Consider the following 22,740-nt stretch of genomic DNA (forward strand, 5'->3'; position numbering starts at 1 on the left):
ACACCCGTCTTTGCCTTTGTCAAGCTTACCTACCTGTAAGCTGACAGCCAGCTCATCTTCATTGCGGTACCCCGACCGACAGACCTGACACGATCAAGGGAGGGCCTTTGATCAGATGAAGTAAAAGCCAAGAGCTAGGCACTGAAAAGCGACCGTCGACTGTGGAGCAAGACAGTGTCGGTCAAGGCAGCGTGTGATCATCCGGCGGTCGCAAGTCGCCGTGTCATGTATGGCGATGCCTGGACGGATGAAGGGTCTAATACGCTGAATATGGGTCAAAGATTTCGAACAGCAACAGTAATGTACAGCACATAGCAGCAATGCCATATTTAATATGCATGGTTGTTATGTCGAGGAGACTGACAGCAGTAACGCGACTTACAAGGATTGGCATCATTACGAAGTAATGTGCCTCGGCATCTTTCGGCTCTAACCCTTCCAGGAAGAGCGGAGAAGCAATCATCACGACTTTTGTATCAATCGCACAGTCCAAAGAACCTCTAGACATCTTATACATCACAATCAAAATGCCCATCGACATCGTTGCCATCATCACGCCCAAAGCCGGCAAAGCCGACCGCGTACGTCTCCACCACAGTCCATCAAAACAGCAGGAAGCCACTAACGAGCATCAAGGTCGAGGAGCTCCTCGTCGCCGCAGCAAAGGCTGTCAAAGCCAACGAGCCAGGCACGCTGCGGTACCACCTGCAGCGCGAGACGAAGGGCGACACTCCCGTCTTCGTAATGCTGGAGACGTACAAAGACCAGGCATCCATCGGCGCGCACGCCAAATCGCCAGACTTCAAGGCGATGGGCAAGACGATGATGAGCGAGGATCTGCTTGCTGAGCCGATGAGGATTATAGTGACTAAGGAGGTTGGGGGGTACGCGAGTAAGCTGTAGAGGTTGTTAGATTCAGCATGTGGGATCTGGCGTCGGAGTGTAAGCCGTGGGAAGTCGGAGGATGTCGGCGCTTGGAAGCTGATGCGATTGATGTAAGCGGAGAGCGCTTGGATGGCCAATGAGAGTGGGATGCATGAAGATGTTCGGCTGGGATGCACGTTTGTGGAGACCTCCATGTCCTTGTACCTTATGCGTACAGCGATGCAGGGGAAGTCGCACAACAACAGTTACACAGCAACTTTCAAGACGCATACTTGCATACACGCAAGTGTAAAATCTACGTACTGATTGGAGGTGTTGTGCAAAACGATCTCGTTTGAATTTTGACGGTTACACAGCTCCCCCCATGGAATAGCGGGCCAACCTCAGCTAAAGTTTAGGCCCGCCATCAGTTCACCCCCGCATGCTGACAGGGTTCAGCCTGGCTCCAGATCAACATTGACATAAAGACTGTAGCAGCCGTTGTACTTTCGTTCTGCTTCTCTCTGTCCCAAACACTGACATCTTCCTGACATGAACACTACTCATGATGCTCTATTGGAGCTTACATCTGGTCTCCCATGGGCAAAGATCGTGGTAACGGGTATCGTTACAGCACTATGCTATTTTGTGGTGAATCTGGTGCAGCGAAGACGCTTCTACAAAGACCTGGTATGCCCCTATCTTCGCACCTCCGGAATCATGCTCTGTACTCGTGAAGGTTCTAATGCTGACATTCCCAGCCCAAACCGCCACACTCCTTCTTCTGGGGCCATCTCAAGCTGATGGGGGAGACCTTCGCCGCATTCCCGAAAGACTGCCACATCCAAGTCGCCGTGACGACGATAGCGCAGAAGTACAAGCTCCCCGGTGTTTTCTACCTGGATCTCTGGCCAGTCGGGCCCAGCATCTGCGTCGTTACCGATCCCGACGCCGCGCTCCATTTGACCGTTACACGGAACCACGAGAAGCACGACGAGATGATCAGGGTAGTCGAGCCCATGATCGGAAGGGGCAATATCGTAACCACTGAGGGCGCGAGGTGGAAGATGCTGCACAAGATGCTCGCTCCTGCATTCTCGATCATACATGTCACGAATCAGCGGCCGATGATTGCTGAAGCCGTGATGGAATTCCGCGCGATCCTGACCAAGTTGGCTGAATCGGGTGAAACCTTCGAACTCGAGAAGTGCGCTGAGCGGATGACGCTCGATGTTATTGGTGAAGCAACGTTCGGTCATTCGCTGGGCGCTCAAGCGGGAAAGAGCGAGGTGATGCAACATTGGAATGACACGAGTCGAGCGCACATGCAGCTGCGTGACTGCTGGAAGGTTGATTTCTTAAGGAACTATTTGGCGCATCGGAAGCGGGAGGCGGCGAAAAAGAAACTCGATGCCGCGTTGACTGAGCTCGTTGAGAAGCGTTTTGCTCATGTTGTTGAGAACGACGTAAGTTTGGAGAAGCGGAAAGACAGCATCATCATCGACCTCATCCTGCGAGAATACCTGCAAGAAGCCCCACAGCGCAAGCAGAATCGCCTGGACCCGGCCTTTTTAGAGACCGTATTGATACAAGTACGCACGCTTGTTGTTGGAGGAACAGGCACGACTACGGATACATCCTGCTTCACGTACATGCTTCTCTCAGCATATCCAGATGTTGTACGGAAGTTGAGAGAAGAACACGACCGAGTATTCGCACCAGGGATCGATGCTACATATAATATTCTGTGCGCAGAACCTTACAGACTCAACAGCCTAGAATACACCACCAATGTCATCAAGGAGGCCTTGCGTCATTATCCGGTGGGGTGCACAGCTCGTAGAGAGCAGATCGAGGGTTTCATTCCGTACAATGGTCAACATTGCACTACGAAGGGCTTCCTGATCCTGCCAATGCAGCACACAATGCATATGAACCCAGAAATCTTCCCAAACCCAAGTGCGTTCGATCCGGATCGATTCACGCGCGAGGAGTTTCCGCGTCATGCCTGGCGACCTTTCGAGAGAGGACCAAGAGCTTGTTTGGGCCAGCCGCTAGCCATGGACGAATTGAAAATCATGCTTCTCTTGACAATCCGAGAGTTTGACTTCACTTGTGTTGGTCTTAAGCCGAACAAGACGCCACGAGTGCCGTGGACAGACCTGGATCTGACATTTGGAGATCGCGCATTTCAGGAGTATGTCTTCGAGGCGAAGCCCCGAGACCACATGCCGATGAGTGTGAAGAAGTCGAACTGGACGTAGGAGCGGAGATCGATCAAACCTATAGTTCAGAATTACAATTAGTTATTAGGCCAGAACTTTCTCCCTTTCAACCGTCGTCGTGGTCAGGGCCATTGAACTCCGTCAAGTCATCGCTCATGATGTGCAGAATTTGAGAAAACGTCCTGCTCTTCCAACGTCCCATTCCTTCCATAAGGTCAGCGCAGTGCAGCAAGGTTTTGCGGGCTGCAGCATAGCCAGCCTCCAAAGCGACGTTGCCCATGCTGAGAGACCCGCCATGCAAGATGAATCGTGCGGCTGCTGATTCTGTTTTGATTGCATTAGAGTACTCCTCGCGGTCGACCAAGCCGACTCTTTCAACAATGACCCAATCCACTGGGTCTGATAGCTCGTATCCGGCGGCGGTGCTTGAGTTTGCTGAGGGCGGAACCGTGAAAACGTACAGTCCAAGGACCAAAGCAGCATGGAACAGCGCTACAATGCTTTGTGGATGGACAACATCCGAGACCTTGCGATCTGAAAGCAGCTTGTAGATATGCGCTGCGTGAAGGATCGATCGACGCGCTGTCGAAGTTTGTGTCCATGCAGAGACGAGCTCGAGGGCAGTCGCAGCTGGTCCTGCGCCAGCTCGACCAGCAGCCAGCTCGAAGTTTTGCATGTTTGCACCGAGCCGCATGCACAGCTTGTGCCAGAGGACAAGAGAGTTTAAGTCATGAATGGACCTGAAGCTCACCATCAAAGGTACTATGCCACGGCTACGTTCATCGTCCGCAAAGACGCGCCAAGGCTCAAGATGCTGATGTTCACTCTTGACGCCCACCCTGTCATTTGCTTCTAACATCCGAAGTGAGATGAGCGTGAGCTGATTACATGCTAGTTCCAACGATCGAGAATTAGGCGCGGGAGCTAGGTCAGGGTAAGACGTGATGGCATCAATATGCGCTGGAGTGCCTTGGTCGACCATATGGATCCACGCTGTTGATGATTCTGCCTGGTATAAGCTTTGGTTTGTGACAGGGTAGACCTGCACAAGCTCGGGGCGGATAATGGGTGAGCTTGAAAGATGGCCTGCCCACCAGGAGTCGGCCTGGATCAGCCCGTAAGTGATCCTCTTAACACACTCGATGTTCACCCAGGCTCTCCACCTATGCTCCCCGTCGGCCAAAGAGTGCAGCAAGTCGCCTACGTCCATACCGTCGTTGACAGAGAAGAGGCCCTGGTTCTGAGACACTGTGATGAGCTCGATGTAGAGTTCCTCCGCCTGAGCGATGCGGTTCTTCCTGCCTGTAATTGAAGCGAGGTTGAGAACCAAAAGCCCTGTAGCGATTGTGCGCATGTGCCGTTGCGGAGGATCTTTGCTCGAGCGCAAAGAGCGCAGATCCGCTAGTACAAGCTGTAGCAAGCTGGGGAAGCTATGCGTTACGAACTTCACGGCGCCCGCAGTGCCGATGATGCTCATGCCTATGAGACACATTGACAGCAGAAGCGGTTGCGCAGCTTGCTTAGCGGAAAAGGTAGGCACGTGAACGACTGGTAGCGTCGGGTGGAAATAGTTCTGGTACATCTCCAATGCAATATCCAGAATCTCGGTTGGTGGAAATGGCAAGCTGTTTCCAGAAATGGCCATGCTGTTGGTCCCTACGAAGCTTCCTCGGTGATTGAATCGTAAATTATCGGCCGGAGGTGCCTGAGCTAGTACATCCTGAAGAGATTTTCGGCGGAGCTCATCCAAGCACCAGCGCGAGTTCCGTCGTTGGTCTTGGGAGGGGTGCTGTTCAATCATGTGCGTTGTATCATCAGCGAAGATGTTCGGGCATCCCTGCAAGGCCAAGTCCTGCCACAAGATAGGCATTGTTCGTGTTGTTCTTGAGATCTGTGGCGGCCAACAGTTGGCGACTCTTACAAATCGCTCTCTGGGAATCTTTGATGCGATGGACACGGCATCTGACGGACTGCCTTCGTCATGAGAGGGGCCTGCTGCGCCGTCTTGGTAGAGAGACTCGTCTAAATCTGGACGGTGGTTTCCGTTTGGTGTATCCAGATTGCCGTCTGGTGTGAAGAGCCACGATCTCAATGAGCTGGAGGTCGTTTGACCAAGCATAGCCTGGTGGCTCTGCATCAGATCGAAAGCCCATGGATCGAAGTTGCCACTGCTCGTGGCAGACGTGAAAGAGAGTGATTCCATGGAGGGGTCAATGGGTGGCCCCAGGTTACTGTCATGATGTCCTGCCATCTGGTAACTGTCGGGGTGCAATGAGTTAGGTGACTGCCAAGATGGATACGCAGTGGGCTCGAGGTGTTGGGCTGCGTTGATGAGCGCCTCCATACGGTGTCCGCTGTTTGGATGGATTGCTGGAGCATTCTCGCCTTCTGGCAAAGACATGTCTCCACCTGGCAAGGAAGGAGCAGGGGTAGGGCCAGCCATGTGCACTGGGGGATGGAAATGCAAGGGTTGGCTCGAAAGGTCCGTCGGTTGAAGCGATCCATGGCTTTGCTGTTCATCCTTCCTACGATTCATCGCGACCTGGTTGTGGCCCTTACAGTGCCGGAACAAGACGTCGCTGCGCAGTCATATTAGACGGTAAAGATAGAAAGTTTGGTCAGACGTTACCTTCTCGAAAAGCTCTTGTTGCATGTTGGGCACTCATACGGGCGCTCTTTGGTGTCTGGTCCTTTGTCAGCCAACTGCATCATTGCACCGAATGATCAGGTCTGACATACGCGATCTTTCGTGACGCTTGAGATGCTCGAGTTTGGTGAACGTGCGATCGCACATGCTGCATTGTTTCAGCGCCATAGCCTAGCTCTTTCTCGGCTCTGTGAGCGACTCTTCGATTGAATGGCATGAATGGCGCGTAGTGACACGGTTCGCTGCGTAAGAGTCGGAAAGACAGTGCGGTTCCGGCCTCGAAACAAGGGTGTGTCCGCGTCTGCGTAAAGTTCCAACGCGGACTGAAATCGGATGCGGGGCGGCGCTCAGTCGGAGGGAGACGCGCCAAACGAGAAAGCGCGACCGGTTCACAGGGTTGACTAGGCTCAATTCGGTCGTGGTGACGTTTATTCTTTCTGCAGAAGTTTTGAGAGCTCACCGACTCGAGCAGTTCGCGTGCCTGATTTGGAAAGAGCTGCGCTCGATAGTTGTTTATACTACCTCCATGGTGGCAATGCTGACCTGCCTTCAGGACCGACTATTGGCCTATATTCTGCAAATGTTGCTTAGATCGCACGATGAGGGCACATCTTAAACACCTTGTGTAGAAGCATTTTGCGCAACCCTTGACATCTTCTAGCGAGGCAATGCATTCGACGAAGGTTGCTCAACAATTCAGCTGCGATAGAGGGTATCAGACATAACCATAGAAACCTATCTTGGTTCAGATGGAAGCTACTCCGGCTCCTGATCCTTCCACTTCTCCCTCACAGCCCCAACATCAATCTCACAAGCCTCCGCATACTTCAACACGGCCCGCGCCTTCTTTACAACCGGCACATCAATCATCTTGCCTTCGAGCGTCCACGCCCCTCTTCCCGCCTTATCCGCCTTCTCATCCGCAATCACCACTCTCGTCGCCCACTCAACCTCCTTGTCCCCTGGACTAAACGCCTTGTGACACACAGCAACCTGGCTGGGATGTATACACTGCTTGCCGTTGAACCCCATGCCCTTACCGTTCAGACACTCTTCCTCGAGCGTTTGAAGCCCTGCATCGCCCTTGTAGCTTGTGCACACCAGGTCGATTGTGCTTGATAGAAGAGCAGCGCGCGCCGCAGTCGCAATCGCGCTGCGAGCGTACAGGAACTCGGTCAGCGAGGGCGTGCGTGTGAGACTCATATCTTTTGCGAAGTCCTCGGCAGCAAAAACCAAGCCATCAAGGTACGGCGATGCCTCGCAGATCTCCTTGAGGTTCTGGATGGCTTTCGCGGACTCGATCAGCGCGATTATGCTCACGGGCTTCTTCCCGGCTTTGTCACTCTTTGTAGGAGAGCTGGGGTGTCGCGCCGGCGACAGGTGCCGTATGACGTCCGTTATGAAGTGCAAGTCCGCGGCGCTCTCGCACTTGGGCAGCATGATGGCATCGAGGTATTCGCCCTGCAGAACCTCGGTCAGATCGTCGAGCGCGAGACCCGTATCGACGCTGTTGACGCGCACGCACATCTCTCTGATGCCGGCGGGGCGTGGTTTGGACAGGATGGAGCGCAGGTTCGAGCGTGCCTCAGCTTTCAGTGAGGGCGCGACTGAGTCTTCGAGGTCGTAGGTCACATTGTCGGCGTGCATGGCGAAGGACTTCTCGAGCATCTTCTGCGAGGATGCTGGGACTGGACGCCGTGAGCTGCTGCGGAAGACATTGGAAGAAGGGTTGTGAATGTACCGTACATGCACGCCCGCCGGATGATAGGGGCTGCCATTGCTACGTATGTAGTCAGTACCTCAGTGAGGAAGTGCAATTGAAGCCAGAAAGTCAATGGCAGGGCACGATGGCAGCCCGGCTATCTCCCGGCTACATGGGGTTGGCGTGGGGAAACCTTGAGATCAGAGCTTACACGCTAACGCCGACCTCCGACCTCCGAGACGCGTTCCCTGAGGTCTAGCCGCGTGTCATCACTGGTGCGCATTCAGTCGACAGCCCCAGCAGCACCACACAGCACCTCCCCCATGGAGACGGCACAGCAGTCGCCCGCGCCCGGCTCGCTGAGCTGGAAGCTCAGCAGCCACCCCATCACGCTCCTGACCTTCCTGTTCTTCCGCATCTGTACGCAATCCCTTCCTAGGCTCCCGAAAGCACATCTCACACAGCATACAGAGTTAACATGATTCATAGCCTCCCTCCTCGTCTACATCCTCGGACTGCGCCTCCTAACCTCCAACTTCGTCATGATCTTCATCATCACCATCCTCTTACTCGCCGTCGACTTCTATTACCTGAAGAACATCGCAGGACGGCGCCTCGTGGGTCTGCGGTGGTGGAACGAAGTCGACAGCGCGACCGGCGATGGACGGTGGGTGTTCGAGTCCGCAGACCCGGAGACGAGGGAGTTAAATGCGACGGACAAGCGGTTCTTCTGGATTGCGCTGTACGCGCAGCCTGTGCTGTGGATTCTGCTGGCGATTTTGGCGCTGGTGAGCTTGGAGTTTATTTGGTTGACGCTTGTTGGTGAGTCGTCTTGCTTCTCTGTGCTGTAATTGTGGAAAGCGGGATAAAGCTAATGAGAGCAGTTATTGCGCTGGTTCTGACGATTACGAATACGCTTGCGTTCTCGAGGTGCGACAAGTTCGGCCAGGCGAGTGGCTTTGCCTCGAACGCAATTTATGGCTCGGGTCTGGCGCGCAATTTGGCTGGAGGGGTCATTGGGGGCTTGTTCAGAAGATGATTTGGAGGAGGATGGCACGACAAAAGTGAGCGTTGAGCGCTGTAAGAGTAGGCATGGTGTCTGGAGTTCCAGGGTCACAGCATGATAGACTGATATTCTATGAGACTGCGATCAATTTCAGCGTTGCGTTGATTCATGCTCCTTACAGAATAGCGCTTCTACTATCGTGCGCACCTTGTAGTATTTGCTCTTACTAGCTGTCCTCGTTGACAATAACATCTACGCATTGTTGGATCCGACACTGAAACCTTGGACTCCGTCCAAATGGCGCCCGGTCTGTCACTAAGTATTCACTCTGTTGGCAGAACGATGGCAATTGGATACCTGCGCAGGTAGTCGTCGCGCGTTGACCGACGCAACGTCAGGTTACCAGCAGCCTATTTCTGGTACACCATCTTGTACTTGAATTGCGTAGGGAACGACCTGTCAGTGATGAGAATCTCCTCGCCGTCCTCGACCAAGTCGCGCAGCTTCTTCTCAAGGTTGGGGCGTGTCTGCTCCTCGAGGCCAGCCATCTGCATATACAGCGACTTCTCTCCGGTGCGGATCGAGGGCTTCTTGAGCTGACTATTGGCTGTCAGCTTTCCCATCTCAGTTCGAAGACCAGGACTTTAACTCACGCTTCAGGTCTCTCTGCCAGACCATCAATGAACTCCTGCAATGTAACGTTGGGGTTGATTGTCAGGGGTCGTGCAATATTGCCAGCTCCGCAGACAGGGCAGTCGTCTTTCTTCTGGTGCTCGAAAGTGTATGTGTAGACGCTGTCGTCGCCCGTGTACATCATGTAGTTGTCGGTCTCGGGGAAACCCAGGAACGGATTCGTGTTGGTGGCAATCTTGAACGCCTCGTTGCAGCAGCTTGCAGCCACAATGGCATTGGTTGAAGCAATCGCTGGGATGATGTTCTTGACTACACCTTGTGTCATAGAATATGTAACGCCTTCAATTTTGAACTCCTTAGCGCGCTTGAGAGCCTTCTCGTATAACCAGGTGATGTGTTCTGGGTCGTCGTTGTCAAGGGTGATGTCTTTACGCTCCTCGTCCCAGGCAATGATGTGTGCCCATTCGATGCAGTGCTGCGGTTGACGAGGGATGGTGGCTAGTGTGCAAAGTGGGACCGCAGCGCGTGGGGCGTGCATATCGAGCTGACACTCGATGCAGCTGGTCATGGTCGGAAGAATTACCCTCGCCTGGCCCTTGAAACCTTCGGTACCACCGTCTACTAACGGCTTCAGTGAATCTGGGTCGTTCTCATCTACCATACCGACGAGTGTGGCGTTGATCCAGCGGCGGGCCTCGATACTGTCCAGACCACACACTACCATCGCGAACTGCATGTAGTACGCTTCATCTTTGTCTTGAATCTTGCCGCAGTATGGGGTGATCTTGACTCCTTTGATGCGCTTCTCGATGAAACGAGCTGCGACTTCAGCCTTGAAGCTGCCAACGTCTGCTTGGCGGAAGAGGAATTGTCGGTTGAGATTGCTGACATCTATAGTGTCCATATCAATCACGTGGATATCTTTGAAGCCTGAAAGCGCAAGATTCTTAAGGATCTCACATCCAAGACCGCCTGCTCCACTGGAGTTGTATTGTTAGGACGTTCATGATAGTGTAAGACAAACTTACATGACTCTAGATATTGTTAGCCTTTAGAACAGTACAGATAGCTAGCATGTTTTACACACAGTACTTTGGAACGGCTCAGAGTCTCGATAACATTATCGCCTGGCTGAAACGCATCAGGATCCGTAAATGGCCCGCTTCGCATCAAGATGTTGTCCAGGTACTTCCTATATCACGTCACATTAGCAACCTAAATACCTGTCAGTTCATAGGCTTACCATCGTGCGCGAGGACTCGCTTCTATGCCAGACACTGGGTTCTGAGCTTCGATCGACATCTTGCGAAACGACAGAGAGTTGTAGTGTGAAATTCAAGTTGAGCAAACGGGAGTGGTGCAGGCATCGGTGTTAGATAGAGTTTAGCGCCGCCAAGAGTCTAGGTTCGGCAATTCTTGCCCCGTGTGGAAGGCAAGCATGCAGTGATCCTGAAGACATTCACTTGGACCAGTCATCGAGACCCTTGAATCATTCTGAAATCAGCAAGAACGTGGTGTGAATATTGCGACGGGTGGGCACGGATGACGAATACGAGCAGTTGAAGCCCTGTCGACAACCACACGCATAATCATTTCCAATCAGCGCAGCTTTCGTGAATCGAGACGACTTTTCAACGATCTCGGACTGGCTTGAGCGCCTCACAGTCAGACATCAGCCGGAAGCATAACCGAAATGGCAGACTTTCTCACCGCCGTCTCGAGCAAGAAGATCGTCTCCAAGCCAGCAATTGAGAAGATTCAGGACTTGAGCATCCGGGATGCAGCAACCATCGACACGCCGCAAGCAGCATTGCAGGCACTGAGGAGCCAGCCAAGCCATGGAACAGTCAACAATGTTATGAGCTTCCTCAACAGCAGAGGAGTTAGCATCGTCATCTCTGAGCCAGTGTATGCAAGCATCGCACACGAACTGGTTAGCAACCTCATACCAAACTTTTGGAGAGTCCTCAAGCAGCAAAAGAGTGACTGGTACCCCCTTATTGTCGCACTCCGCAATCCCGCGGGAATTGGGCACCTGCTTACAAGGCTCCGCACACTTATCATGGAGAGTCGGCAAAAGAAAGCCGCAGGGGCGACAGGTAGCGTGCCAGAATTCATCGAAGACACCTTGGAAGTACTCGACAGGGTATTGAGTGGTGTTAGTGTATCATATCAGATCTACGAACAGATTCTGGAGTTTGGCAAAAACGACATACAGAGGAGATTGTTATGGAAGGAGTATCTCGCGCAGGTAGCATCAGGCCGTGCCTTGTCGACGAGAGCTGAGGCTGAGGATGTACTGAAAGAAAGAGGAACTGAGATATCATCATCAAGTGGCAACGATCTTGCTGAGTGGCTTGGTCAAAATATCGACTTCATGCTGACGGTTGGCGACGAGGACAAGGACCTCAACACAGCTGTGAATAAGCTCGCCTCCAAGGCACTAACTTTGGGATACACGGGTGAGTCATTCTTCATTTACCGCGACATCCGTCACTGACTGCCAAGTTAGATCGCCTTGTCGCTGCCATCCTCGCCAATTGTATCGAGGTAGATCGAGCAACCCGAGTCGCAGCTCTAGTAGGGCGTTTGAAAGCTTCTGAACAGCGAAAGTACATCAATGCTGTCATCACCTATGTCACCAAGCAATTCTTTCAGTCTGAGGTTGTCAGCAAAGTTGATGAACCTATCGATCAATCTCCGACGGTGTCTGGAGTAGCATGTCTATTGAACAGCTTCATGAACAACAACGAAGTGTTGAAGGACCACATTGTCTCTTCACTTGCGAGATCTGCAATTCCTTCCTTGGATGATTCACTCGCTACTCGTCGTTCTGTGATTGCTGCGTTAGCTCAAGATGAAGGTGCGTGTTGAATCTCCAAGAATAATCTGATGGTCAGCTATTAATCCTACGTAGAGAAGCTGCAAACCCTATTCGAGAACTGTATCAAGACATTCGGAGACTCTGTCTATGTCAAGCACACGCCCGTAATGCAGCAAGAAGGTCAGTACACACTTCTCAATAGCCACCTGTGGTCTAACAAGAACTAGCTCTTGCGCAGACATTAGCGTTATGCTGCGGTTACGTACAGCGGATACAACCTATGTTCATGACCATGATGGCCAAGTCAACGTACCACGTTAACGGCATGTCCAATCGCATTAGGGCAGCATCACCCCGAGCTCGCTTCCTCGGTGTTGCGGTTGGCACGGCGATATCCAAGATGTTGGACAAGCCTGAGCTTCAGCTGAAGATCGAGCTTGAAGGGAGTGAAGCAGAGGAGGCGAGATGGTATGAGCGACTCGCGAAGGTGGACGACCGGCTTGGAAGCATCTCGGATCTCCGGAAGAAGCCAACAAGCAAAGGTTCTAGAAGTCGATCAACGTCCAAGCCTAAGCCAACGGCAAAAGTTGCGAAAACTCCAACAATCACTCAGATCCAAGGACCTCGCGTCATCGAGGTGCTTTCCAACTCTGAAGATGAAGATGCAGACCTGATGATTTACAGCAAGCCCGACTCAGACCCAGAAGACTCAGACGATGACCCCACGGCTATCAACCGTAACAAGCCCACTGCACCTGTGTACATTAGGGAACTTACTGCAGGCCTACGAGACCAGGAAAATTATGACCGTCACGAGCTTGCTCTCGCTACTGCAGCACCCTTGATCCGACGCAAGACCAATTTCGGCACTGAGGTCACAGATCATGTTGAAGAGCTTGCCACTACTTTGACTGGGCTACAGAACGGTCTTGAGCTGGAGAACTTTGCGCAGCAAAGGCAACAGGCCTTAATTGCTGTGCTTCTTGCAAGACCAGCGCAAATGGCGCAGTGGTTTGCACGTTCATTCTTCTCAGGCGACTACAGTCTGATGCAGCGCGTAGCCATGCTCACGACACTTGGACTTGGGGCGCGCGAGCTTGCTGGCATGAAGGACTCATCCACAGATGAACTGATCCCGGCAGCGCCATCATTCCCTAGCAAGCAACTACCGCCGCATTTGCATAAGACGTATACAGAAGACAAAACCGCAACCCCGGTCTCGAAGCTCACGAGCAGTATGGCCCGCGCCATGCTCTCACCCCTTGCCTCGCAAGCAGCCGACACACTAAGCGGGCCTAACGTCCTCAAGGTGCGCACGTTCAGCTCACGCATGGAAGTCGAAGCTGCGCGCAAGAAGCCCATCCCGAACGCTCTCGCACAGATAGTCGCAGACAACTTCTTCTTCCCGCTGACCGGTCGCTGGTGGCTGCAGATCAGATCGAGCAGCGACTCGATCTACGCATCTACACACCTCCTTCCACCGTTCCTGCAGACCCTGTCGCTGTTGCTGAACGCGTCAGGACCCAACACGCTTTCGCTGCCGCAAATGACGCGCGAGTATTGGGATTTGTTGCTTTCTGTGCGGGGACTAGCAATTAACGACAAGGCGATTCTGGGTGCGCTGCTGTTCGGATTCCTGATGCTATTGGAGACGAACGAGAACAAAGAGAGGTTGGCTACGGAGCAGGGCAAGGAGTTGATGGAAACACAGGCATGGGTCAAGATGGTGTTTGAGGGTCTGGGTGCTGGGAGCGAGGAGGACGAAAGGATCCGGGTGTTGGCTGCTGGTGTCGTGATACGGTGTCAGGAAGTCGTGGAGAAGTACCAGCGCAGGCTGGCGGGTGCGTTGATGCATTATTGACAGAGCGATAGGTGTGTGAAGCTCTGCGCACGAGATCAGCAGTGTCACAGGCGCAGGTTCGATGCAAAGCTTTGTCGGTGACACGTTCTCTTTTGAACACGTTGCGCACACAAACGTCGGGATATTGAAAACTTGTAGCGACAACACTCACAGCTCAATCAACCACGTCGACTCGTGCGTTGCACTCTGCGTCGGTTCATATCTCCTTCCTCAACGCCCTGCGCATGGCAGCGACATCAATGAAAAAGCCATTATAGGCAGCCAGCAAAAATTGCTCCGGTGGAGCCCCCGAAGGAGATCCATACCCAAACCAGTCCGCGCTGTGCTATGCAGCTGATTCGAGTAGAAGGAAGAAACCTTGAACTTCCTCCCTCCCGAAAAGGTAAGTATGATACTTGAGAATGGGGCGACCGGAGGAGGGTTTATATAGGCGCTGTGGATGGGACGTGCAGCTAGCGTGGCCCGAATTATGGGTAGGGGTGAGGCAGAAGAACTCACGAGAGAAGACCGAAGTGGCTGGTTTACCGTGTTTCACCGCCCCGGGCCTGTGCACGAAAATCATCCTGCTCAACACCACTCAAATGAAGCTGTAGAGCCACACACAAAAGCAATTATCACGAGATTTCTTGGTGGAGTGTTCTAGACACCTATTATTAAGTTTGACTGCGCCTTTGGCTTAGTGTAACAGTTAAACACCTGCTCGAGCTAGGCTAATCCTATCTCATTGTTTGTCCATCCTGAGGGCGAAAATGCAACGTGAACTAAGTGCTTTCCTGGGTGGATATCCGCTACCTAGCGATGTCTGTATAGTAGAGTTCTTTAACGCAAAGATAATGCCTAGGGGAAGAGCAGTACCATTAGCGCAGATAGTAGCTAAGAGGCTCACCTACTCACGTGAGCTATCTTAACAAGTCTGCCTAACCTCCTTCTTATATTGATGCCTGCTAAACACATGTTTACTTCTACCCAGCACCTCTAACCTAAACTATCACCGAGTGTCCCACATCACCGAGTGTCCCAAAACTTGCCAAGCCCTCTACCTACTCTCTCTCTCTAACATGCCTCAACTACCAAACGCGTTATTACTTGAACATGAAGGGAGGCTTCAGCTTGCTATTGAAGCCTTGAAATCTGGACAATTCCGAAGCCACTGGGCTGCTGCAGAGGCATTTAACGTTGATCGCTGTACACTCTCTCGTCGCGTCCAAGGACTCACATTTCGCGCAGAAGCTGCCCCCAACTGCCAGAAGCTCACTGCGACTGAACAGCAGACGATCATCCGATACATACTCGACCTCGACTTGCGAGGATTTGCGCCCCAGCTGTGCGAGGTGGCAGATATGGCTGATAAACTGCTGGCTGTACGCGGTGGCAAGCCTATTGGCAAGTGCTGGGCTGATCGCTTTGTAACGCGCTCGCCTGAGCTCAAAATGGCCTTCAATCGAGCAAAGGATAGGCAGAGAATACTCCAGGAGGATCCAGAGATAATTGGCGCGTGGTTTAAGCTGGTGGAGGAGACCAAAGCCAAGTATGGCGTCCACAATAACAACGTGCACAACTTTGATGAGACTGGCTTCCAGATGGGCGTGATTGGCTCTATGAAGGTCGTCACAGGTGCAGAGAGACGCGCCCGACCTGCGCTTGTTCAGCCAGGCGATCGCGAGTGGGTTACAGTTATCCAGAGCATCTGCGCTGCTGGGTACGCGACCCCGCCCTTCATCATCTACAAGGGACGCGTCCACATCTCTGCCTGGTACAAGGAGGCTTCAATACCGCGTAATTAGAAGCTCTCAGTCTCTGAGAACAGCTGGACAAACAACGCGCTTGGTCTGGAGTGGTTGAAGCACTTTGACGCGCATACAAAGACGCGCCAGGTGGGGGGGTACCAGCTGCTCATTTTAGACGGCCATGAGAGCCACCTCAACCAGCATTTCAAGGACTACTGCCTTGAACACAAGATCCTAACCCTCTGTATGCCCCCCCATTCATCGCACATCCTCCAGCTGCTTGATGTGGTCTGCTTCTCGCCGCTGAAGCGCAGGTACTCCCAGCGCGTCAGAGACTTGGCACGCCAACGCGTCTTCCATATTAACAAAGAAGGCTTCCTCCCTGCCTTTAAGGACGCGTTTTTTAACGTGTTTACAGAGCAGAACTGTCGAAAGGCTTTTAAGGCAGCAGGGCTAGTCCCAATCAACGCGCAGGTTGTATTAGATTGCCTTAAAGTGCGGCTGCGTACCCCGCCAGAACCCCTCCTCCTAGAGACGCCATGGCAGTCAAAGACTCCAAGCAATACCTATGAGTTTGGATCTCAATCAAAGCTTGTACGCGATTCCTTTACTCGCTCGCCTGTTACAGCTCAGGCTGGTTTCTCCCAGCTTATAAAAGGTGGTGAGCTGATGCTGCATGAAAATGCGCTTCAACGTGCTCGGATCCATGAGCTTGAAGAGCAATTAGCAGAGATGACCAAGCGAAAATCGCGTAAGCGCAAGCGGATTCAGCAGGGTGGTACTATGGAGTATGGGACTGCTGCAGCGCAGGTAGCTGCTGAGGCATCTATAGCGCCTCAGCGATCCAAGAAGGCTCGTAGTGGTAGTGGTCAAGAACTAGCCCAACCAGCTCTTCAGCGCTGTAGGAACTGTAGTAGGACTAGGCACAATGCGCGAACGTGCAAAAAGGATACAGAGGTGTCCTTAGAATTAGATGCCAGTACAACGTACGCAGGCTCCCTGTTTAATAGCGATGAAATTGAGGAGTTGTAGCATAGGTTGAGGCTGCCAAGAGATTTTGGGACACTCGGTGATGTGGGACACTCGGTGATAGTTTAGGTTATTGCAAAGCCCTTCTTATCTATATCGTATGTGTGCTCTGGCTCAAGCTTGTACTGAGTAATTTTCTGCTGCAGAAGCTTAAAGTATAGCTTGTACTTGTACGCTAACGCAGCGTGGTGGCGATTGGAGTCCATGCCAGTGGCCCATTGGGACGTGAGCCAATCGCAGTGACAGTGCAGGAATCGCTTGACCCAGCTATTGGAGCAGGGCTGTGAGGCAACAGGATGCGAAATTTTGTACCATACGCCTTGTAGGTGGTAAGTGACGCGCTGACAGCTCTTCTATATACTTAAATAGATCTGCTTCCTGTTGGTTGTTGAGTTTGCGCTTGTTTTCGTGGGCAACGCGTTGGGGACCCTGCACGCAACGTAGAGCGATCAACACCATGTTTTTCTGCAATGTGTGTGCATATAGATTTGACTCCTAGATTTAGGTTTTTGATATCTGCAAGCGCATCTGAAATTCCTGTCATGGTGGTTGAGTTATTACGCGTTGAAGTTTGGTGTAAATATTGTGCTCCGGGCGTTGTTCGACTCCGGGCGTTGTGCGCACGGACACGGTACCTAGTGGGTCGCGTTGTCGCGAGCGAGCGCTGCAGGGTGTCGAGCAGTTTTGTCGACTTCATCCTCGTGGCTTCACCGATTGATCTTTACTGACCTCTCTGTATTATCAAAAGCGGCTGCCATCCTTGCACGTTCGCACTTGCTGTGGAGCGTCGTCCCGCCGCGGAGCCAGTGACATGCGGTGAGGACGATCTGGTCCTTTTGAATGATGGAGCCAATATATTGACGGTCATCGACACTTTTTGCAAACCTGCCACTTCCGGCATCTTCAGTGTACGACAGTATAGCGACCAGATATTGAATTCCGCATTGAGCATTATGTGCTGCTTTATGACGGACTTCTGGCGACGTTCACACTACGAATTCTGGTCGATTGCGTCGTCATCCTGCGATGGAGCGGCTTGGCTTTATTGAATGATGAGGCAATGCGCCTCAGAACCACTGTTTGTTTGCCTGAGCTGATAACCCCGCCGCGAAGCAACCTCGTATTTGTCGATCGTATACCCTCCCACCACGCCGCCTGCTTCGCTGTAAAGCCTGTTCAGGTACCTCTAGGGGGTGGATAGGAGGTTTTTTTGGATCCTGAAGCATTGAAGGGGAGTCAGAAATGCTCTCTTATTCGAGATCGTGCTATAGGTGGCCCGCACGCTGGCAGAGCGTCATGAAAAGAGAGCAAGAGATGAGGCGCCATCAAGAGTGGATGTATACTAGGCGCGGAACGAGGCTACATACCGAGCATGCCGAGTCGAGTGTACGTTGCGGTCATTACATGCATGTCCGCACATGTCAGGGCGTTGTGCGACTGCACAGGAGGTCTATCTGGTTCGAAAGCTTAAAAGACATCTATGCATCCATGTCCGTCTCGGCCTGCAAATACTCCCTTGAGATCTTTAAGTACTGGACACTCAGTACTACACCTGCACCACTTGCCTCCAGGACCTCAGATGCTGTGGCAGCGGTCCTCCATCGTGATAGCGTTATAGAACTTCATCCGCATTTCGCACTGCTTCTCAGTCTCCACGATCGGCACATAGCAAGCCACTCCCTCATTCTCGGCCCATGCAATGAGGTAGTCTCTCGTGATATCCGGCTCGAAGCACTATTCTAGTGTGTCGCATGCGAACAGGTCCTTCCCTTATTGTCCCTCTGATCGAAAGAAGAAGTGGACTCTGACTCCGTTCAAGTGGAAAGTCTACGTACGATGTGACGACTGGGACAAGAAGTGCACCAACAGTGATCATAAGCCATAGACTAGAAACCTCATGTTAGACAAGGACTTTTCCAAGACCATTCTATACCCTCGCAAAGGCCGTACAGAAGACATTGGGTGACAAGTATCTCTATTTGCCTCGTCCATACAATGGACAAGGAATCGATGACGGTCCTGGCGGACGAACATTGTTTCTGCCACATCCAGCTCAGGTCTCCGATCATTACCGAAAGCTAGTTTGGAGTACGCACACCGCTAGGTTATTTCATCGAGGACTCGGTCAAGGGAGACAAGCCATGCACAAGCGGTGACTCCATCAGCACATGCCCACCCACAATCGAGGTATCCAAGCTCATCGATGACTGGAAGTACCCCAAGGAATACCTCGAGAAGCGTGCAGACTGGCTCAAAAAGATTGAGGAACATACTGGGAAAGGGCCTGCGGCGTAGGATAGCAGAGACACCTCCCTACAAGATGTCGCCTTGCTTAAGTATCGCTTCGAACTCATCTTTGTTTCCCCGGTCGCCGCCATCGAGACCACATTCACCAAGCAAAATATCATCGAAGCCAGCAGGCTGTTTAGTGGTGTTATTCTCGACAAAACCAAGCAGTTAGCAGTGCAAATACCTTATGAAGCCATCGCTGCGGAAATGTTCACTTATGCGACTTGGAACGCGGCCGATCCTTGGTGCATCTTGCGCGACAGCGGGGAGATCGCGGAGCAGCGCTGCGTAGAGATATTCAATTAGACGATCAATAGCTGTCCTAGCGATGTCGCCACTAAGACTTATAGCAGCTCTAAGATAGACAATTGCGTCGTGTACGGGCTCGATGTTACGAAAACCTTCACACTTAGGTCCGGCAAGAGGCGAAAAGGACAAGCGTGTCACTCGAGTAAAGGTTGCACTCCTTCAAGACGGACGACGAGCACAGCTTCAGGTCAAGGAAGGGGTTCGCAATGAAACGACCTGTAACATTCAGTCTTGTGTATTCTGATATCAGTCTGGTAGTCGAACGGGTCGCTCGTACCTTAAGAAGGCCCGCCACAACGGTCAAAGCCTGGCCTTCGAAGACGACATTAATCCTGCTAGCTTATACTAATAACATCATTATACTCTCGGTCGTCAAGCATGTGTCCAGTCTTGCTGCAGACCATCTTTATGGTGGAAGGAAAGCATCAGACTGAGCCAGTGGTGTCCATTGGCTTCTACACAGGCACTGTCAGCGGGTTCATTACCCCAGCACCACCATCAACCCTCATCTCCGCTCCCGTAATATAGCTACTAAAGCCACTAGCCAAAAAGCCAGCCACTCTTGCCACCTCCTCCGGCCTGCCCGCCCTCTCAAGCCCAATAGTCCTCTTCTGGACGTCCTTGTCCTGCAGCGCCGCAGGCGGAAACTGCCCACTCTCCATCTCCTTCAACCCACTACCTCTGAGATCCACGCCCACATCGATCTGTCCGGCTGCGATAGCGTTGATTCGTACGCCTGTGCCTTTAAGTACTGTCACGCCGGACTTCACCACGCCGAGCGCGGCGTGCGATGCCATTGTGAACGCAGGCGCCCAGCACCCGCCGTACGTGCCTGCAACGGAGGTAACCACAATGATACTCCCATATGGAGCATCCTTTGGCGCGGCATTAGGGTAGCTGCCCTTTGGTGTGGTCTTCTGCATAGCAGCTGGTGCGTACTTGAGCGCGAAGAAAGCGGGCATGGCATTTGTTTCGAAGGCAGCATAGAGGTCTTTGGGGCTGGTGGTGGTGATTGATGGTGGACCGAGGAGGCCGGTCGATGACGTCCAGATGTCGAGGCGGCCCCAGGAGTTGAGCACGTCGTCGATGAGCGCGAGCGTGTCTTCTTCCGAGGTGATCTTGTAGGGGTAGCCGATCACTTTGGTATTGGGGTACTGAGCATTAATGCTAGAGGCAAGCTCGGCGTAAGGCTCATCGGGGAGAGAGGAGCAGGCGTATATGCACGCCGCGCCGTGAGCTGGGATTCGTCAGTAAAAGGCTAAATCTGAGTTGCCCTATGCAGCATTTAGAAAAGTTCCTCATGCTGCGAGCCATAGTGAAAGTGCAGAAGCCCTCGCTGGAAAGACACGATGAGAACGAGCGGTCACGTTCAAAAGTGACATACCTGCAAGCTCAGCAACGATTGCCTTTCCCACAGGCTGAGCTGCGCCTGTGACTACACAGACAAAGCCGTACTAAAACACCTGCATTAGATCATGTCCGATCCAAACATTGTACCTCTTCGTACTTACAAGTTTACCATCCGGTCTATATGGTGAGAAATGTTCCGAATCGCTCGTTCCATTTGGTGCTGCCATGTTGGTTCCTTATTGTGGGTTAGGTATGCAAGCACAAGAAGTGCCGTGCGATTGAGGGGCTGCATTGTTTTTGTTAATCCAAGATCAGGTACACAGCAGGCGGCAGAAGCAATCATGTCATTCACATATCTCCGGAGCGCGGAAATGCATAATGCGCGAGCAATTGTTGGTCGAGGTCGTGGTATGAGATAAGAGACGATAACGGCTGCATGATGCGTTTGGTGGGTTGGTGGGCTGTTGGCCGCGGGGGTGCCGCAAGTGGAAGGGAGCTTTACATAAGAGCTGGGATCGACACATAGCTTCAATCGTCGAGGTTTGATTCGGGCATGCTTTTCAAAGCTTTGGGGTGTGATTTTGGTATATGGGGTGTTTAGTTGCGATTCACATGTTGTATTCCACGGGCAAGCTCACGCGGCCTTCGCCTTGTCTCCCTCCCTCTCCTTCTTCAACTGCTCTCTCGGCGGCAGCACATCGGGCCCAAAGCTCAGCGGCAGCAGCTCGCCCATCGTCCGCACAATGTATTTTCCCTCCTTGTTGAACATGAAAATGGGTGTCTCCAGGCTCAAGAATTCTCTCAAGAACTGCCTGCACATGCCACACGGCGAGCAGAAGTCGTCGATGTCTGTGGCCACAGCAACGGCCTTGAAAGACCCAAGCTTGTGGCCCTGAACTACAGCTGTACCGAAGGCGACGCGCTCAGCGCATGTTCCTACTGGGTATGCGGCGTTTTCGACGTTTGCGCCCTCGATGGTGGCTGGCTCGGATGTCGTCGACTGGCGGAGGAGAAGTGATGCACCTACACGGAAGAGAGAGTATGGACCTGCACGATCATATAAGTATAATGCAATTTTGGTACTCGGAAATTGTACATACAGTAAGCTTTGGCTTTTGCGTCAATGGCTTGCCCGCCGATGATCTCCAGCTCCTGCGCAGAGACGCCGTAGATCAACCCATTCTGCTCGTCGACAGGCTCAGCAGCGACCGGTTTGAAGGAGGTCGTGGACATTGTGAAGGGGAAGGAAGAAAAGCGAGAAGCGACGCGTCGCGGGCAGCTTTATCGATGATGGACTTGGTGGGGCTGACCGAGGCTTGTGCGCGGGGAGCTGCCTTTGTCGGTCGGCTGGTCCGGAGGTCGCCGAACCACTATCAAATGCATCTTGAATGTATCACAGTATTCCAAGGGGATGTGAAGCTGTGTTGAGCTGTCTCAGGAAGGCCGATGCAGGGTAACTCGGGGTCGATGAAGGATTGCGTCATCTAGTGCTCGAGAACCACCGGCTTTCCCTTCTCCCAGTTCGCAATACTCTCACTGATGTTCATCCAGTACCGCAGCTTAATTGTCTCGCTCTTCGCTGTTTCCACATCGTCCGCCGCGAAAGCTTGCTCGAGCGCCTTGATGCTCTCTTGTATCCTGACTTCGTTCTCATCCTTCATTCCAACAAGATCCTCCTCTGACTCTGCCTCTTCTATCTGTTCTCTTGCTTCCAAAACCTCCATGAGTAGTTCTGGATCATCAACCTTTGCTGTCTCATCCTCCGCAGTTTCAATGCCGCGCTGCGAGAGAAGATATTGTGCGCGGTGCAGCGGCGACTGCAACGTTTTGTAAGCTTCGTTGATCCGCGCAGATGTAGCTTCTGCCCTCTTCTTGTCTTCTTGTGGGTGCAAATCAGGATGCGCCTTAGCTTGGAGTTGCAAGAACTCCCGCTTCATGGCATTGAGATCAATGCTGAAGGGCCCCTCTGGTGGTGCGCCGGCCGATATCGATTTGGGAAAGAACGAGTAATGCGTTTGTGTTTGCGGTGACCCTGGCGGAGCTTTGAAGGGCTCTTCACGAGCATTTGACGTCGACTGATAGCGGCGCGAAGATATCTGCAGCGATGCGCTGTTGGCACAGAAAACACATGGTGTGGCAGTCGATTGAGCAGTGCCGGTCTTGCTAGCGGCCAGGGCCGTTCGGAGCCCTTTTCTAGCTGCTCGGGGTAATGAATGCATCTTTTGAGTCGAAGGTTTGGGAAGATGTTGTAGATAGAGGAATGCGATGTCTAGA

At 52.5% G+C, this 22,740-nt stretch overlaps 10 protein-coding genes across 10 annotated transcripts; 4 read left to right on the plus strand and 6 right to left on the minus strand.

The window, feature by feature from the left end:
- The first annotated feature begins 476 nt into the window (after positions 1-476).
- M421DRAFT_416875 (ABM-domain-containing protein) lies at positions 477-1,231 on the plus strand. Its single transcript, XM_033591238.1, has 2 exons — positions 477-581; positions 637-1,231. The coding sequence occupies exons 1-2, from the start codon at positions 528-530 to the stop codon at positions 901-903; spliced, it is 321 nt and encodes a 106-aa protein (XP_033452396.1). The 5' UTR covers positions 477-527; the 3' UTR covers positions 904-1,231.
- A 36-nt stretch (positions 1,232-1,267) lies between these two features.
- M421DRAFT_416876 (cytochrome P450) lies at positions 1,268-3,218 on the plus strand. The gene is made up of 2 exons (XM_033591239.1): positions 1,268-1,554; positions 1,626-3,218. Exons 1-2 carry the CDS (start codon positions 1,417-1,419, stop codon positions 3,126-3,128), a joined length of 1,641 nt encoding a protein of 546 aa, XP_033452397.1. The 5' UTR covers positions 1,268-1,416; the 3' UTR covers positions 3,129-3,218.
- On the minus strand, positions 3,196-5,904 carry M421DRAFT_54175 (uncharacterized protein; the record flags this gene model as incomplete). Its single annotated transcript, XM_033595190.1, has 3 exons — positions 3,196-5,668; positions 5,719-5,773; positions 5,829-5,904. The coding sequence occupies 3 exons, from the start codon at positions 5,902-5,904 to the stop codon at positions 3,196-3,198; spliced, it is 2,604 nt and encodes an 867-aa protein (XP_033452398.1).
- A 328-nt stretch (positions 5,905-6,232) lies between these two features.
- Positions 6,233-7,555, minus strand: M421DRAFT_416878 (citrate lyase). Its single transcript, XM_033591240.1, has 2 exons — positions 7,478-7,555; positions 6,233-7,424 (listed from the first exon to the last, which is right to left on the minus strand). The coding sequence occupies exons 1-2, from the start codon at positions 7,512-7,514 to the stop codon at positions 6,493-6,495; spliced, it is 969 nt and encodes a 322-aa protein (XP_033452399.1). The 5' UTR covers positions 7,515-7,555; the 3' UTR covers positions 6,233-6,492.
- Positions 7,556-7,722: 167 nt separating this feature from the next.
- On the plus strand, positions 7,723-8,752 carry M421DRAFT_416879 (Golgi apparatus membrane protein TVP23). Its single transcript, XM_033591241.1, has 3 exons — positions 7,723-7,858; positions 7,928-8,260; positions 8,323-8,752. The coding sequence occupies exons 1-3, from the start codon at positions 7,762-7,764 to the stop codon at positions 8,475-8,477; spliced, it is 585 nt and encodes a 194-aa protein (XP_033452400.1). The 5' UTR covers positions 7,723-7,761; the 3' UTR covers positions 8,478-8,752.
- Positions 8,753-8,854: 102 nt separating this feature from the next.
- On the minus strand, positions 8,855-10,664 carry M421DRAFT_98362 (NEDD8-activating enzyme E1 catalytic subunit; the record flags this gene model as incomplete). Its single annotated transcript, XM_033598604.1, has 5 exons — positions 8,855-9,044; positions 9,098-10,057; positions 10,165-10,269; positions 10,321-10,339; positions 10,625-10,664. The coding sequence occupies 5 exons, from the start codon at positions 10,662-10,664 to the stop codon at positions 8,855-8,857; spliced, it is 1,314 nt and encodes a 437-aa protein (XP_033452401.1).
- A 106-nt stretch (positions 10,665-10,770) lies between these two features.
- On the plus strand, positions 10,771-13,762 carry M421DRAFT_54230 (uncharacterized protein; the record flags this gene model as incomplete). Its single annotated transcript, XM_033595203.1, has 4 exons — positions 10,771-11,539; positions 11,590-11,940; positions 11,995-12,081; positions 12,129-13,762. 4 exons carry the CDS (start codon positions 10,771-10,773, stop codon positions 13,760-13,762), a joined length of 2,841 nt encoding a protein of 946 aa, XP_033452402.1.
- A 5,798-nt stretch (positions 13,763-19,560) lies between these two features.
- M421DRAFT_285548 (NAD(P)-binding protein) lies at positions 19,561-20,896 on the minus strand. Its single transcript, XM_033588965.1, has 3 exons — positions 20,628-20,896; positions 20,501-20,570; positions 19,561-20,353 (listed from the first exon to the last, which is right to left on the minus strand). Exons 1-3 carry the CDS (start codon positions 20,691-20,693, stop codon positions 19,572-19,574), a joined length of 918 nt encoding a protein of 305 aa, XP_033452403.1. The 5' UTR covers positions 20,694-20,896; the 3' UTR covers positions 19,561-19,571.
- A 204-nt stretch (positions 20,897-21,100) lies between these two features.
- Positions 21,101-21,699, minus strand: M421DRAFT_1819 (cytidine deaminase; the record flags this gene model as incomplete). Its single annotated transcript, XM_033587898.1, has 2 exons — positions 21,101-21,513; positions 21,567-21,699. The coding sequence occupies 2 exons, from the start codon at positions 21,697-21,699 to the stop codon at positions 21,101-21,103; spliced, it is 546 nt and encodes a 181-aa protein (XP_033452404.1).
- Positions 21,700-21,950: 251 nt separating this feature from the next.
- On the minus strand, positions 21,951-22,685 carry M421DRAFT_89510 (putative chaperone; the record flags this gene model as incomplete). Its single annotated transcript, XM_033597773.1, has 1 exon — positions 21,951-22,685. The coding sequence occupies one exon, from the start codon at positions 22,683-22,685 to the stop codon at positions 21,951-21,953; it is 735 nt and encodes a 244-aa protein (XP_033452405.1).
- Between the last annotated feature and the right edge of the window lie 55 nt (positions 22,686-22,740).

This window comes from Didymella exigua (assembly GCF_010094145.1).
Source record: "Didymella exigua CBS 183.55 unplaced genomic scaffold M421scaffold_4, whole genome shotgun sequence".
Classification (NCBI taxonomy): domain Eukaryota; kingdom Fungi; phylum Ascomycota; class Dothideomycetes; order Pleosporales; family Didymellaceae; genus Didymella; species Didymella exigua.

What these genes read in the sequence shown, in the direction of transcription:
- M421DRAFT_416878 (XM_033591240.1), bottom strand. Translation starts at nt 7,514, where the DNA reads ATGGCAGCCCCTATCATCCGGCGGGCGTGCATGTACG. An exon ending in CCGGCGGGCGTGCATGTACG is followed by an intron (nt 7,425 to 7,477) that starts GTACATTCACAA and finishes CACGGCGTCCAG; the next exon opens with TCCCAGCATCCTCGCAGAAG.
- M421DRAFT_416875 (XM_033591238.1), top strand. Translation starts at nt 528, where the DNA reads ATGCCCATCGACATCGTTGCCATCATCACGCCCAAAGCCGGCAAAGCC. An exon ending in AAGCCGGCAAAGCCGACCGC is followed by an intron (nt 582 to 636) that starts GTACGTCTCCAC and finishes ACGAGCATCAAG; the next exon opens with GTCGAGGAGCTCCTCGTCGC.
- M421DRAFT_416876 (XM_033591239.1), top strand. Translation starts at nt 1,417, where the DNA reads ATGAACACTACTCATGATGCTCTATTGGAGCTTACATCTGGTCTCCCA. An exon ending in GACGCTTCTACAAAGACCTG is followed by an intron (nt 1,555 to 1,625) that starts GTATGCCCCTAT and finishes TGACATTCCCAG; the next exon opens with CCCAAACCGCCACACTCCTT.
- M421DRAFT_285548 (XM_033588965.1), bottom strand. Translation starts at nt 20,693, where the DNA reads ATGGCAGCACCAAATGGAACGAGCGATTCGGAACATTTCTCACCATAT. An exon ending in ATAGACCGGATGGTAAACTT is followed by an intron (nt 20,571 to 20,627) that starts GTAAGTACGAAG and finishes CAGGTGTTTTAG; the next exon opens with TACGGCTTTGTCTGTGTAGT. An exon ending in AATCGTTGCTGAGCTTGCAG is followed by an intron (nt 20,354 to 20,500) that starts GTATGTCACTTT and finishes GACGAATCCCAG; the next exon opens with CTCACGGCGCGGCGTGCATA.
- M421DRAFT_416879 (XM_033591241.1), top strand. Translation starts at nt 7,762, where the DNA reads ATGGAGACGGCACAGCAGTCGCCCGCGCCCGGCTCGCTGAGCTGGAAG. An exon ending in CTTCCTGTTCTTCCGCATCT is followed by an intron (nt 7,859 to 7,927) that starts GTACGCAATCCC and finishes CATGATTCATAG; the next exon opens with CCTCCCTCCTCGTCTACATC. An exon ending in TATTTGGTTGACGCTTGTTG is followed by an intron (nt 8,261 to 8,322) that starts GTGAGTCGTCTT and finishes TAATGAGAGCAG; the next exon opens with TTATTGCGCTGGTTCTGACG.